A 14856-nucleotide genomic window follows, 5' to 3' on the forward strand; every position below is an offset into this window, starting at 1 on the left:
GGGGAAAGATGCAACATACCGATGGGCCCGTGACCAAGGGGTGGACCTTACTGTGGACAGCATCTCACAGTTGTGAGACCTGTGCTGCAATCAAACAGGCCAAGCAGGTGAAGCTTCTGTGGTACGGTGGACAATGGTCAAAGTACAGATATGGGGAAGCCTGGCAAGTTGACTACATCACCCTTCCCCAAACCTGCCAAGGCAAGTGCTACGTGTTGACCATGGTGGAAGCAACCACTGGATGGCTGGAGACCTACCCTGTGCCTCATGCTACAGCCCGGAACACCATCTTGGGCCTGGAAAAGCAAGTCCTGTGGAGACATGGCACCCCTGACAGGATCGAGTCAGACAACGAGACTCATATTAAGAACAGCCTCATAAACACCTGGGCCAGAGAACACGGTATTGAATGGATATATCATATTCCTTATCATGCACCAGCTGCTGGAAAAGTTGAATGCTACAATGGACTACTTAAAACCACCCTAAAGGCTCTTGGTGGGGGGACCTTCAAAAATTGGGAAGTGAACTTAGCAAAGGCCACCTGGATGGTCAATACCCGAGGGTCCATCAATGGAGCTGGTCCCGCTGAGTCTGAACCCTTGCACACAGTGGATGGAGATAGAGTCCCTGTGGTACACCTGAGAGGTATTTTAGGAAAGACTGTTTGGATTAATCCCACCTCAGGCAAAGGCAAACCCATCCGTGGGATTGTCTTTGCTCAAGGACCTGGTTACATTTGGTGGGTAATGCAGAAAGATGGAGAAACCTGTTGTGTACCACAAGGAGATCTAATCTTAGGTGAGAACTGTGTGTAGGGTTTCACTGTATATATATGTGCGTGTGTAGAATTTAGGGAAGGTATTGATTTAGGATGATGTAGATGGTAATAGAATAAGGGGTGGATAATGTCCTGGGTTGCAGTGTATTCTGTTACCATCCTCATGAGCTGTTGAAATCAGGTGGGGCAGTGTTTCCTTGCCTCCTCCCCCCAGACTATCTTTCTGTTCATGGCCCATCATTGTCCTGCCGAATGACTCAGAGATAACTCCCTCCGGACTATCTTCTGTTAATGAGCCTAATCAACACTTGGCCTCAGGACTCATCACCCCCATTGTGAGATGCTCCAACGCAGAGGGAGGAACCAAGCATTCCATCCTGGATATAATCTGAGATTCTGAACACCAGAAACAACCCTTCTACTGGATTTCCAGAGGACAGGAGGTACACAGCCACCACTGGACCTGAGGAAGAGCAGACCCTTTTCCTACAGGATCACCACTTCAGAGGACTGCAGCCACCATTCTACCAGACTGCTACCACCACCCTGCCTAACGGGGTGTCAGGTTGTATCTTGACTCTGTCAGTTTGAACCAGTGTTTTCTTTTAGTTTTTCCTTTTCTTTAATTTCCCCGTTAAAATGTCATTCTGACTTGGTGCCTCCCACTGGTTTGTTTTCAAAATAGTACACGTATAATCTCACTTTTAAGCCAAAGGAATTGCCTTAGAAGCCAAGCTGGGGCTGTCCCCAGCAATTCACATGCAGATTCACAGACATCTTTTGGAATCCTCTCCTGGTTTGGCCTGGAGAGACTGGAAATGAGACCAGGAGAGGTCCCCCTTTGCCCATGGCATTCCATGGCTGACTGCCCTGGCCAGGAACTCCCAGGAAAAGAGGCAAACGCACCCATTCCAGTTCCACAGAACATTTTATCCAAATAACATTTATCAATAATACATATTCTACAATTACAGAGTCCAATGTCAGTTCCCGAATGTTACAGCTCAGCCTTAATCTATTAATCTTAACACCTATTTTCAAATGAGAACAATAAATTTTATTGGGAACTTGAACAGAAAGGAAACTTCTTCTTGACCTAACTCTACCAACTTGTCTATCAGTAAATCTCTTAACAAACGGAAGCTAAACCTAATACAAACTACTACTACAAAACATCTAACTGTTCCTATCCTCTAAAACGCAAAATGCACTTCCTTTCCTTAGGCCAGATGCAGCCTTTTCTTTGGGATTATCTCCTCCTCTTGATCACTGGTAGATTCTGCTGGCTGACGTCTCTGCCAAAAAGAAAAAGGAGAAAAGGAAATTCTCACCTTGAAAGAACACTCAGGTGCAATTTCTGAGTATTCACCCAAATGCCATCTCCTCTGTCCATGCCCCAGCCCGAGCAGCCAGTGGGCAGGGCAAGAGCCCAGGAGTGGCCCCAGTTGAGGGATGCAGAAGCAGCGAGATCAGACTGTGCCCCCAGGTCAGCAGCAGACACCTGGGCCAGCCCATCCTTCCTTCAGGCTACCCCCCAGCTGTCAGGGGGGTGAACTGAGCCCTAACTAAGCCCCGCTGCAAGCCCCCATTGCCCTGGGCCAGGCCTGGGCAGCAGCTCAGCCCAGTTCTCCCACCTTGGGGGCCGTCAGCTGCGGGCGCGGGGTCGCCTTGTTGGAAGAGGAGCCCTTGGAGCTCGTTGGTGCTGTCTGAGCTGCGCCCCCTTGGTCTGCCCCGATGTTCAATTGGCCTTCCTGCCCTGAGGCTCTTGCACCTCTGCCTGAGAGGGATGGGACCCTGCGGAGAGACAGGACAAGTGATCCCGGCTTTGCTGCTGCTCCCGACTCAGCCAGGACCGGCAATGGCTCGCAGAGCTTTGGAGGGAGCGTGGCCCATTTGGGAAGGCAGTCCAGCTCCATGGGCACTTGTGCCCTGTCCGTAAGACTCAGCAGCCCCCGGCTGAGGCCCAGGCAGGCTGAATCCTCCCTGGCAGGGACACAGCAAGATTCTGCTCTGGGGAAGCTCAGGGCTTTCTCAGAGGAGCAAGGAATGCCCTGAGCAAGAGCAGCTCCACTGCAGGGGGCCACAAGGAAAGGCAGAGGGGGCTTTCCTCTCATGCCACAAGCTTTCCTCCAGAAGGAAAGCCAAGGCCAGCGCCAGCCACCTGCTCCTGCTGCCCTCTGGCAAAGAGAAAACCAAGGAGCAGCCCTGCCCTAGGGCAGTCCCTGCCAGGCTCCCAGCACAGAGACCGGGGCCTACCTGTGCACGCTCTGCTTTTGTCGGTGCTTGTCTCTCTCGTATTTCCTCTTCAGTCCCTGGAATGTCTGCACGTAGCTGATGGACTGCAGTGCAGGATAGAAGCTCTCGATGACATGGGCAACCAGGGACTTACAATCTTCCTGCAAAAGGAGGAACAAAACACGCTCTCAGTCTCCAGTGGTCACAGGCCAAAGTTCAGAAAGCTTCCAAGGAATGCCTTCCTTAGCCAGAGCCAAAGCCCTTTTGTCCAGAGCAGTTGGGAAGCAATTGAGATTGATCCTGAAGCCAAGAGCTGAAATGGGGAAAGAACGATTCATCTTCCCGTGGCACGGGGCACCAGGGTCAGCAGTGTCCCCAGGCTGTTGGTGACACTTGCATGGAAGCGGGAGGCTGCACTGGACCTGTTGAGCTGAGAGGCCACAGCCGTGTCTGAGCTGAAGCTGCTGCTAAACTCACCAGTCGGAGGAATTCAAACAGCTCCAGCACAGCCCAGTGGAGCAGGTTGGACGTAGCTCCACTCTGCAGCAGAGCCTGCACAAGGGGTGCCAAGAGCTTTCCCTGGATGATGTAACAGGAATACAGCTCATCCTTCAGGCCAATGATCTTCCTCAGGAAGTGCAGAGCCCCTGGAGAAGAGAGAAATGCAAGGGTTTCAGAGCCACCGGCCAGGGCTGCAGTGCAGCAATTCATTCCCATCCCTTCCCACGAATCCCGAGTTCAAGGGTCCCCTGGAACACCTCCCACCTGGGACACGCAGCCTGGCAGGAAGAAATGCCAAAGGCTACTCACGCAAGGCCAGAAAGGTGTGTTTGGAATTGATCAAGAGGAGGACTCGTCTTAGCAAATCCCAGTGGAAGATGTAAACCCTCATGTGCTCCTTGTGCCGCGTCACACAAAAGGTCAGCAGCTCCAAAATCAAGGCCAGGAGTTGTGCTGTTTGATAATCATCTACAGGAAAAAGTAATGCCTTCAATGAGCAAAAAAGAAAAATAAAAAGCAAGAGATATCCTGTGCTGCCCACCCAGCTCAGGTGCCAGTGCAGTTCCTGACATGGTTTCAGTGGACTTTGGCTTTCCTGGGTTGCTTTAGGAGGGGGAAGTTTGGGGGAGAACAAAACACAGAACAAAGCACAGCCTGAAGCCATGTCAGCACTCGGAGGGGCAAGAAGGGGCTGAAAAGTGCTGCCTGCAGCACCCCTGTCCCTGGGAAGCAGCAGTTTTCCTCAAGCACATTCCCAGCTGGCCTGGCAGGCTGATCGCTGGCAGCACCCCTGCCAGTCCCTTCCAGGCACTGCAGGCCTCCAAGGGGGGAAACAAGGAAAAATCCTCATTCCCTATTTCCCAGGTACCTTTGGCTGCGTTGGCCAGAAGCGGCGCAGTCAGAACAGGAAGGCAGCGGGTGTAGAAAGAGTTGAAAAATCCAATTATTTTGGATACCTAAGGGAGGAAACGGCTTCATTAAATCCTGGCCTCGGCAGAGACCTTCCCAATCAGAGAGCGCAGTACCAGCAGAAAGAGCCTGCAGAGAATTCCCGTGGCTCCGACAGCTCTGCCTGTATCTTTCTGGTGGGGCCTGAAGCATTCAGGTGTTCCCTGCACAAAGAGCCATTTCTTTCTTTGGGGGGAATCTGAGAGACATCCAGCCCACCTTGCTCTCCCCAAGAGAATCCCCACCAGGGATGCCAGTCTATCCTGGCAATCCATCCGTGACTCGCCAGGCTTGACAAAGTGTCCTTCGAGTCCTCTCCAATGCAGCCATTGCATCAGGACAAGCTGCCATCCTTTTCCCAGCTACTCCTGTCCATCGCAGGCTATGAAGCCGGGCACTGGGGGTGCCAGGGCCTCTCCTGGACTCTGCTGCTGCCGGATGTCTCCCCCAGGCAGCGGGAGCTCTGGCCAGGCACTGCTGTGTCCCTGAAGCGCTGCTTGGGGGAATGACTGCGGGCACAGTGCCCCACACACAGGCCTGGCCTCAGCCAAAGGCTCTGGCAACTTCAGCTGCTTTGGAGCTTCTTGCCGTTCAGGCTCAGAGCACACACCACAGCCAAGCGCTGAGCCCAAGCCCAAGCTGTTTGCATGCTGTGCCCACAAGAAGAGCCCTCGAGAAGATCAGGGTTTCCCTTGGCTGAGACAGCCCCGTGTCTTCAGCCCTTTGCATTCCCTTACATCAGCTGTAGCCAGCAGATTCCCGGGATCGAGCAGAGTCTGCAACAGCTCCACGACCTGATCAGCTCCTCCTACTGCAGCAGCAGGATGGTGGAACAGCTGCTTCATGAGCACACGGATGAGGTCGGTACCCTGCAAAACCCAGACAAAGTAAGCCCCCAATAATCAGAGTGCAATGGGTTTCCTGGTTTCTATCAGTCTGGTTGGTTTCTTCCAATAAAAATGAAAAGGAACTGGAAACATGGAGATTGTGTTTGGCTGGTCTGTTTCCCGTTTGCCCTAAGCCTGGTCTATCCAGGCACCCACAAACCACTTTTACTTACGTGGTCCCTCTGCTGGGCCTCTTGCATGAGAAACTCGTGGACCAAGAATGGACAGAAGTCGACAAAACAAGACAAGATCTCTGTGGCAGCAGATGCCACTTGCACATCATCCATTCCCTAAGACAAAAGAGTTTAATTTGGTAGGGTAAATCAGGTTTGCTGTTTCCTATCAGGTAAAGCTGCAAAGAAAAGGAGGGAAAGGTTTTGGGAAGGTTTCATTCCCAAGTTTCTCTGAGAAACACAGTCATATGGTTCCAGAGAAACTACAATAAGCCAGCAACCTCTTTTGCCCACCCTTTGCCTCCTTTAGAAGGGACACAAGGCTCTCTGTGAATCTGCGAGTCCTCACGTAGGCAGGAACCGTTCCCATCGTGCCACTTCCTGGCTGGAACAGCTGAGACACTGATCTTCTGTACCTGTTATCCACAGCTGATTCATTTTGTACTAAAGGACCAATTGCACACATCAGTCTCTGTCTCTTTCCTCTGCTCACTTCTTCTTCTCGTTGAAATAGATTGGAAGGCAGACTAAACAGCGCCAGTCCCTGCCTTGTTGTGTGGGTCAGTTAAAGGTGGCTAAGCTTAAGTTTGCCAAGGTCAAGTCTGTGAAGGGCCTTCCTTGGCCTGCATGTTGTTTTAAAACTTGGCAAGTGCCTCATTCTGCCTTCATGTTCTCAGGCTTGCGACTCAAAGGATGATCTCAAGCTTCCTGGGAATGCTGGTGTTTGTCCCACACGGGGACACGAGTGGCTCAACCAACCTTCCCCTAAAGCTACCAAGCCGAGTGGGGCAGCACAAAAGTTTTGCTGGCAGTGCTGTGCCTGGCTCAGTTCCCAGGTTGTTCCTGCAGCAGAGAAAGCCCCTGGAATCTGGTGTTTGTGAGGAACAGCAGCACTGATGCTGGATTGCAATGGTCAGGTGGCAATTGCTGCCCCAGCCAAAGGAGGGACAAAATTCTGTTTTCCCACTGCTGCTCAGGACAGAGGAATCTGCTGCCACCAGGAGGACAGGATCTTTTGGGGAGGAACCAGCCAACAGCTCCAGCGGAGCCAAAAAGACTTCTCTGGCCCCGCTCCAAGCAGAGCCACAACAGCCCCAGGAAAACAATGCCAATGCAGCTGCCCCGTGGCAGCGAGTCTCCTTCCATCTGGACCCTGCCTTGTCCCAAGGACTGCACTGAGTACAGACTTGGCCCTGGTGCAGCGCCACAAGAACCAGGACAAGCCAGGGAGGCGCTTCCCAGAGCTGGGGGAGCTTTGGGATTGTGGCCGCTCCAATCCACTTCCACTCTCAGCAGAGCCAAGGTGTGCCATACACAAGAGTTCAGCAGGTCCAAAAAGGGCTCCAGTGGCTCTGGCCTTTCCTGCTTTAAGGAAAAGCAGCTGGAAGTTTTCACTTACCAGTAGAATTTCAAGAGCAGGAAGAATTCCCAGCTTGGCCAAGTTTTGTAAAAATGCCTTTCTGTTCTGGTGGAACATGACAGAAAAGGCACAGAAGTCCTTCACAAAGGTCACCTGTTGCATAGGAAAAAGAATTTCAGGTGTCTTGGAGTCAGACAACTCTCTGAAAGGAGGAAAGGGTTGCAATTTCTCGCAGAGGGGGAGCCCAGGGTTGTTGTGACCTTCCTAGAGAATGGTCTTCTTCTCGTGCTGTCTCCTCCAAGCTTTGCCAACATCAACCAAGCAAAGCCACGGAACGGAAACACAGAGAAAGAAGAAATTCCTCAGCTGGCCTTGACCTTAGAAAGAAAGACGGTGATACAGAAATAAAGTTCTCTGGGATGCTGGAGCTTTCTGGGAAGAAAGCAGAGCTTGAAGTCGAGGGTGTCGGCTCTGTGCTGGTCCTTTCTCCACAAGGAAATCCTGATTCACATCAAAGACATCAGAGCTTACGTTGCCAGAAATATTTCTTGGAGTGAGGACTTAAGTGAAGACTGAGCTGCACTGGCAAGGATTGCTGGGTTCCAGAAAGACCTCAAGGACTACAGAAGGCCTCAAGAACAGTTTCCCTTTTCCTCCTTCACCCCTCTCCTTTCAAGCCTTGGAGGAAGCCCCACGAGCACTGACTCACCAGTTCCCATCGCTGGTGGGCACCTGTAGCTCCAGCTGTTAATTGGGCCAGAACTTCCAACCAGAATTTCTGGTCTTTCTGTGGAACACACAAAAGGAACACAACTGACAGGGGCCTCTGGAAAGGCAGAACTTCCATCTTGAGAGGATCCCCCCCTGCCACAAGCCCAAGTCTCCACCCCTCCGTTCATTGCAGCCCAAGAAAGGCCAACGCCAGAGCGCACAGATCCCGCAGGATCCGTCCTTCCCAGGGCACTGTGTCAGCAGTGCCTGTGTGCAGCAGAAGCAGGGCCAGGAGCCCAGAGCCCCAGGGGAAGCTGAGCTCAGGGGAGGCTCCCGAAAAGTGCAACTCCCAAGAGCCAGCCGAGACACAGCTTGTCCCGTGCGGCACCTGCCCCGCTCCCCCTGCCCTGACAACATCCCACAGGGATCCCTTTCCCTCCTGAGCAGCTGAAGCCCTGCAAAGCATCTTTCCAGGCCCCCCGGGGCATGGGGAGCAGATGAACAGGTTCCCAGCTCGCTGCAGCCACGGCCTGGTTGCCCTTCCTCGCACTCAAAGCAGCTCCCCCTTTGCAGACGCTCTGCTTTGCGCTTCTGCCCCAGCCTTGGCTTGCCACAGTCACAGCCTCTGCTCCCAAGAGAGACTTCAGGACCTCCAGGACAAGAGCTCCCTTCTGGCCAAGCATTTCAGTTCCCCCATTGCTCAAGCCTCCAGAGGGACATGAAAACCAGCCTGAACATCATCATCACCATCTAACGCAGGGTTTGGTGCTCGAGGCACCAACTCTGGCGTGCCCCAGGTCAGAGGGAGCCCAGCTGCGTTACTTCCACACATCGCTGAAGCGGCTTCGAAGTCAGGAAAAGGGCTGCTTGCTTTACAGCATTCAGGACTGGCTCTGGTGTATTTTGAGCCTGGTTCTGTGGCTTGGACAATAACCCCTCACCGGTAAGGTGATCCATAGAAACCCCGGTGTTTTTTGTATCCCGAAGTAAAATTGGGAGGACCTCTCCCAGTTGCTTTCTCCAACCTTCTTCCCATATTTGAAACTCGGATGGGGAAAGGAAGCAGGAGAAAATGTTTTTGAGGTCATGTGGCACAATCACTGTACTGATGAGAGTCATCTTAAGAAGGTTCTTAAAATACTGACTCTCCCTCCCAAATTCTTTCTGGGCTTTGCAAAGCTCTTTGAGCCCTGCAGCATCAAAAGGTTTCCATGTGGGATGATTGCCTGCTCTGTCATAGGTAACAGGAGCGGCGAAGGGATAGCAGGGGGCTGAGGGGACTCCCAGGCCCGATTTCAAGATGGCGTCGGTTCTGGTACTTTCCCCGTGGGAACCAGGAAGTTCTCCACAGGGGGCGGGGTCGGAGGACCAGGAGGAGCGGCCACGGGATGGGCGGGGATTCCTGACACAGGGGGCGGTACCCAAAGGTGGGAGGAGCCCGATGACATCACATCTGGGGGATAGGAAAGGGTTGGGGTGGGAGGGCGAAAGGGATTGTGGGAAGAAGAAGAGGGGGGAGGGGTGAACTGTGCCATGCGGTTGGCGCCATTGTTCGGACACGTGGAGTGGGGGGGCAATGGCAAACAGCATTTAGAACAGTTTTCTGGGCTTACAACTGGGGAAGAAGGCGCGGGATACGGGGTTTGGGAAGGGGTTGAGGCAGCCTGGCCAGGGCTATCCCGACAGGGCGGCTGAAAAGACCGAGAAAGGTCAGGGAGAAGGTAGCAACTCTGTGTCTGTGGGCGTATCACCCCATTCTGTCTTTCCAACGAAAGGGGAAGCGGGATAAGGAGCAGGAGGGGAGGAAGGAGGGTTACAGGAAGAACTGCGGGGGGGGGGGGGGGTTGTGCTTTTCTTTTACTTTCCGGTGCATTTTATGCAAGTCCCAAAGGACTAGAACTAGAGGAAAGAATTTTTCTCCAGAGGAGTCTCCCTTTCGCTTTAAATCAGTAATCTTATCCCCCACAGCCTGCAAGAAGGCAGGAGATTTTAAATTTGTAGGAGATACTTGAGGAAGGTAAAAGAAAAGCCAGCGAACAAACTGTTTTAACAGACCCTTAGAAAATTCAAAACCACTAACTTGAAGGGATTTCACAACTTGGAGAAAAACCTCTCTTTGGGGCTGAGAGAGTTTTGATCCCATCTCTCTCTCAGCACTTCTTCCACCCGCCACCCACAAAATAAAAAAAGAAACAAAGTGTAAGGGACTGCGGATACTCACACAACTTGTAGAACTGAGGGGACACATGCCAGCAGCCCCCCAGTAGCCACCAGGAGAGGACCACCTGAAGGCTGCACAGGGACTTTTCCCAGGGCCTTCAGGGACAGGATGGGGGGAATTGCTTGAAGCTGAGGGAAGGCAGGTTTCAGTGAGGTCTTGGGAAGACATTCTTGCCTTGAAGAAGGCTGGGCACTGGGCCAGGTTGCCCAGAGAGGTGGTGGACTCACCAGGCCTGGAGGTGTGCAGTGGGCTGACTGTACCCACCAGAGCCGCTCTGTCTCTGCTGTCTGCATGTGGACGGGGCAGAGGAAATAGCACCAAGGATCCCTGGGAAATTCAGTTCTTGAGGAAATTTGGCGGGAGTCCATCTGGTGGGAAACAGCTCCCCACAACCTGCTGCCACGTGGGTTACTCCTGCTCAGGGTCAGGCCTTCAGGCCCCTCCTGCTCCAGCCTGGGTCCCCCACGGGCTCCCAAGGCCTTGCAGCAAACTTGCTCCAGCGTGCAGGGCTCCTCCTGCACGGCTCCATGGGTCCCTGCCAGGACCCTGCTCCAGCAGGGGCTTCCCAGGGGCTCACAGCCTCTCTCGGGCATCCCCCTGCTCCAGTGTGCGGGAGTCCTGCAGGGGCTGCAGGGGGATCTCTGCCCCCCGTGCCCTCCATGGGCTGCAGGGGCACAGCTGCCTCTGCATGGGCTGCACCACGGGCAGCGGGGCAAGCTGCACCTGGCACAGCTTGTCCCAAACTTCTGCACAGCCCCTTTCTCTGGGAAACTCTGTGCTAAATCCCAGCAGTCAGGGATTCACAAGGCGGGGCTTGGGGTGACCTTAGCCCTAACTAAGCCCCCTGCCCACAGGCTGGTACTGCCCGTGCACCAGCACCCCCGAGTCCTTCCCCTCAGGGAACGCCACCGGCTTTGGATGAGGTCTGACCAGTATTTTTGATACCTTGATTGGTTTTGGCCACTGCTTTGGGCACCTCTGGCCACAGCTCACTGTCCCAGGACACTCTTTGGCTGGACCTTCTGGTGTGAGCATTCCCGCGTGCCCCCCGTGGCAGAGCCCGGCGCATTTCAGCCACACCGTGTGTGCAGATCTCCCTGAGTGCTTTGGGAAATGGGCCTGGAGGGGGTGGAACTGCCAGGTGGAATTGGGCCTGCCTGGGGAAGCTGGAGCCGTGCAGAGCAGAGGGTGCCAGCCCTTCCCACTGCCACATCCCGCCATGGCACAACACGAGCTGGTGCTGGGAGCCACGGCACTGTCCGGCCGGGACGCAGGGAATTGCACAATCACAGAGCCCTTGTGGCTGGAAAAGCTCTCTGAGAGTGTCGAGTCCAACCATTCCTCCAGCGCTGCCACGTTCAGCACTAACCCATGTCCCTGAGTGCCACATCCGCATCTGCCACGTGAAAAGGGATTTTCTTTACTGTTAGTGTAGGGAGATTTACTTGACCCTCAGTGTTTAATTTGTCTCTCAGTGCCCCAGCAAAGCCGAGACCCCTGTGCCCGAGCAGTCTGTCAGCGTCCCGTTAGGGGGAGCCTTCCCCGAGCCATCCTGCTGGATCGGAGGCTGGTTCCACTGACTTACTCCAGCATAAGGAAGAGCACTCGGCAACTCTTCCCACTTTTTGACTCCTCAGGGGCTCTTCCTCTTTATCCGAGTATATTCCCTGCTGCTGGCGACTCCAGGGAAGGACTCACTCTCAGAGTTTACAGAATAACTCTCTTTATTGATATAAAACTGTGACAGGTTACAGTTCGAGGATTGTCTGGGATAGGATGTGTCAGTGATAGGATCTGACTGCATAAACGTGTTCAAAGATTAAGACAAGCCTTAATCCCCAATTAAACATTCAGTGTGCACAGAGTACAGTTCTTACCCAATAGGTCCTGACAGGGAAGAAGGCAGGTTCAGCCCATCAACTGAGCCCTGCAGTTACCATGGAGTCTTCCCTCGCTTTGCCTTCATTCTCAACTTACTTTTTAAATTCGTCCTGTTTAGGTGGAACTTGAGTGACTCAAGTCATGCAGACCTTTATGTAAAAGGTGTAAAATTCTTTTGCTTTGCTTTTAAAGGTAAAGTCACAAAGATCACCCCAGTGAGAGGTGGTTATACGGCGGGGGTGGGGGGGGGGAGGACCACTGGGATGGAGGGGTGTGTTAACGATACAATTAGACTTTAATGAACCATGTTCATCAGAGGAGAGCATTTTCACCCCAGTTGCTGGCTCGGCAGCAGGACATCTCCTCCTCCCTGCCCTGGCTGGCAGGTGCTCAGCAGTTTCGAAGCTGCAATCACCATCGAGTTTTCTCCAATACCCAACCTGAACCTCCCCTGGGGCAACTTGAGGTCGCTTCCTCTTGTCCTGTCCCTTGTTCCCTGGGAGAAAAGGCTGACCGTCCCCTGGCTGTAAGTCCCTAAACGGAAAACTGCTCTCCTGCATCCCTGGGCTCTGCTGGGTGCTGCTGGGGAGATGGGAAAGCTGCAGCAGGTGAGAGGCAGAGGGACAGCCCCAGGCAGCCCCAGGTTACAGAGCCCAAGAGACACCACTCTGCCACTGGGGAGACACTGGGAGGTGATCTGGGATGGGCTTTGGGCTCTCTGCACTGCCAAAAGGGGCAGAGAGTGTCCCTCTGTCACACAAGGCCAGAGTGCTAGTGCTGGCAGGAGCCAGGCCTGGGCCCCGCTCCCTCTGCAATGGGGTCCTTCACAAGCCTGGTCCCCTTCAGAGCAAAGACCAGAGATGGAGTTTGCAGCAGTGGAATTGGGGGATACAGGGATCCTTTCTGAAGCTGACAGGCAGCTTTTAATCCACCTGCTCTGCCTCTTCTGGAGAAAAGAAACAGGAGTAGGAGAGCCTCTGAAACCTGGCAGCCCCTGCCTTGCTCCTGTGGGATGGAGGCTGGAGGGGGCAGGTCTGCCCAAGTCTGCTGCAGGTTGGCATCTGCAGCACCATCTCCTGCACCCTGGATTAGGCACAGCCTCTGAGCCATCTGGCAGAGGTTTCCCAGCCCCCAGGGAAAGGATGCTCATCTCCAAATGCTGCGGTGACATCAGATCTGGGATATGTCTCCAATGCTCTACAAGGCCTCAGGGAAACCTGTGGGAGATCCACCAGGAGCAGCTGCAGTGGGTGATGTTTTGGTTGACAGCTGTTTAACATGAGTGGCCAGTGTGCCCAAGTGGGCAAAGAGGCCAGTGGCATCCTGGCTTGCACCAGCCACGGTGTGGCCAGCAGGACCAGTGCCTGTCCCTCTGTGCTGGCACTGCTGAGGCACCTCCAGTCCTGGAGGAAGTCTGGGGGCCCTTATGGCAAGAGAGACATTGAGGGGCTGGAGCATGTCCAGAGAAGGGAATGGGGCTGGGGAAGGGTCTGGAGTCCCAGGAGCGGCTGAGGGAGCTGGGGGGGCTCAGCCTGGAGAAAAGAAGGCTCTGGGGGGAGCCTCTCCTTTTCTACAACTACCTGACAGGAGGTTGGAACAAGGGGGAGGCCTGGCTCTTCTCCCAAGTAGGAGGCAACAGGACAAGAGGAAATGGCCTCAAGTTCTGCCAGGAATTTCTTAGCCCAGGGTTCACAGCAAAATTCCTGTGGAATCTGATGCCAAAGCTTTCCAGGTCCAAAGGAAGCAGCTCCCTGCTGCACTCCGTCCTCCTCCCTTCCTGCCAGTTTCAGCTGCACAATCCCAGCAGCTGCAGCAGCCTGGGCTCCCCAGCCCCTGCCAGCAGAGTGCTGGCTCCCGGCGAGCCACGGTGCCTCGGGAGAGGAGTGGGAGTGGGAAGGGTCCCTGGGCCCCAGAGAGCTCCTTGTGCCAGCTGCCTGTTCCTCAGTGCCCACTTCCATTTGTCGAGGAGAAAAAGGCCAGCCCAGGCCAGAGAAATTCAATGGGAGCCTTTGCCAAGGGCACCCTGGCCTCCGTTGACAATCCTGTCCATGGCCACTGCCATCAGGAGCACTGAAGCATCCAGCTTCTCTCCAGCCTCACCTGCTGCAAGGGCTGGCAGATCCTCGCGGAGCACAGGGGCTCCCAGGGCAGCAGCTCAGGGTGGGAAGCTGTTTAGCCACCAGCAAAACTGTTCTGTTCTACTTCCCCTCCAGGAGCTTCCTGTGGAGCTGCTCCTGGAAAGGACAGCCTTTTGCGGGCCTCCAGGTTCAGGCAACAGAACACGGATGGATGGAATCTTCTTGGAGCCTTCCAAGACACTAAAAATGCCTAAGAAAGGGAAGATCCTTTCCCTGTCCGGTGCCACCTGGTTCCTGTCCCCGTGTGGGGTTTGCTGGGATCAGGGAGGGTGTCCCACTCCCCTCCCTGCCCTCCTCCACAGGCAGTGCCAGAGTGCCAGAGGGGGACAGATGCCGGGCAGTGTTTCCCAAGGGGAGGGAGAGCAGAAGTTTGTACCCCAGCAAGCAGCAAATCAGGCAGGGATCAGCAGACACCCAAAATCCAGGTGGGATGTGGGGTCCTGCCAGGGTGCTGAGCACGGGAGCAGTGAGCAGGGTCAGACAGAACATTCAGTGTGGGGTCAGGCTGCAGGGCCCACACGTGGACCACCCTTGGCTTCCAGGGTGTGAACAGTGTCCCCCGGAGCCCTGGAATTGTTTGTCACAAGGTCCTGGGCCTTCCTGGGCTCCTGTACTGCCCTGGCATAGAAACACACAGGAAAAAGGGAAAAGCAGCTTTGCAGCCCTGCAGCCACACTTTCTGTAGGCTGCTCTGGAAATGTTTGGGCTCAGAGGGACACATGTGAGGGTACAGAGGGTCTGTGGGACATCAGGGAGAGGCAGCAGTGTCTCTGCTCCTGCAGTGCTTTGGCCTCTTCACTTCTCAGAGCTCTCCCTTCACAGGGAGCCAGACCCCCCCTGTCCTCCAGCTGTGCTGGGAGTGCTTCCCCAACACCTCTGCAGCCGTTCCCGTGCAGTTTGGGGCTGGGCATATTTCTCCCCCCTCTGACTGCACCCAGAGCAGCGTTGCTGGGGGGGAGGGGGGTTCCCATGGGAACCATTGCCAGAGAGTCTCTCTTCACTCCCCTGCTCTGCAATTTG

At 54.4% G+C, this 14856-nt stretch overlaps 1 protein-coding gene across 1 annotated transcript; it reads right to left on the bottom strand.

Moving 5' to 3' along the window:
* Nucleotides 1–1721: 1721 nt before the first annotated feature.
* Nucleotides 1722–10087, bottom strand: LOC109145258 (serine/threonine-protein phosphatase 4 regulatory subunit 3B-like). The gene is made up of 12 exons (XM_039565560.1): nt 10045–10087; nt 9818–9945; nt 7595–7672; nt 6925–7038; nt 5526–5642; nt 5203–5334; nt 4386–4473; nt 3827–3985; nt 3494–3663; nt 3038–3177; nt 2416–2575; nt 1722–2076 (listed from the first exon to the last, which is right to left on the bottom strand). Exons 2-12 carry the CDS (start codon nt 9842–9844, stop codon nt 2002–2004), a joined length of 1260 nt encoding a protein of 419 aa, XP_039421494.1. The 5' UTR covers nt 9845–9945; nt 10045–10087; the 3' UTR covers nt 1722–2001.
* Nucleotides 10088–14856: the final 4769 nt, after the last annotated feature.

Source organism: Corvus cornix, chromosome 26 (genome assembly GCF_000738735.6).
Source record: "Corvus cornix cornix isolate S_Up_H32 chromosome 26, ASM73873v5, whole genome shotgun sequence".
NCBI lineage: Eukaryota > Metazoa > Chordata > Aves > Passeriformes > Corvidae > Corvus > Corvus cornix.

Excerpts from the sequence above, each read along its gene's own strand:
- LOC109145258 (XM_039565560.1), bottom strand. The coding sequence starts at position 9,844 with ATGTGTCCCCTCAGTTCTACAAGTTGT. Across the intron at positions 4,474-5,202 it reads ATCTGCTGGCTACAGCTGAT|GTATCCAAAATAATTGGATT; the intron begins GTAAGGGAATGC and ends TTCCTCCCTTAG. Across the intron at positions 2,576-3,037 it reads CAAAAGCAGAGCGTGCACAG|GGTCCCATCCCTCTCAGGCA; the intron begins GTAGGCCCCGGT and ends GTCTCTCCGCAG.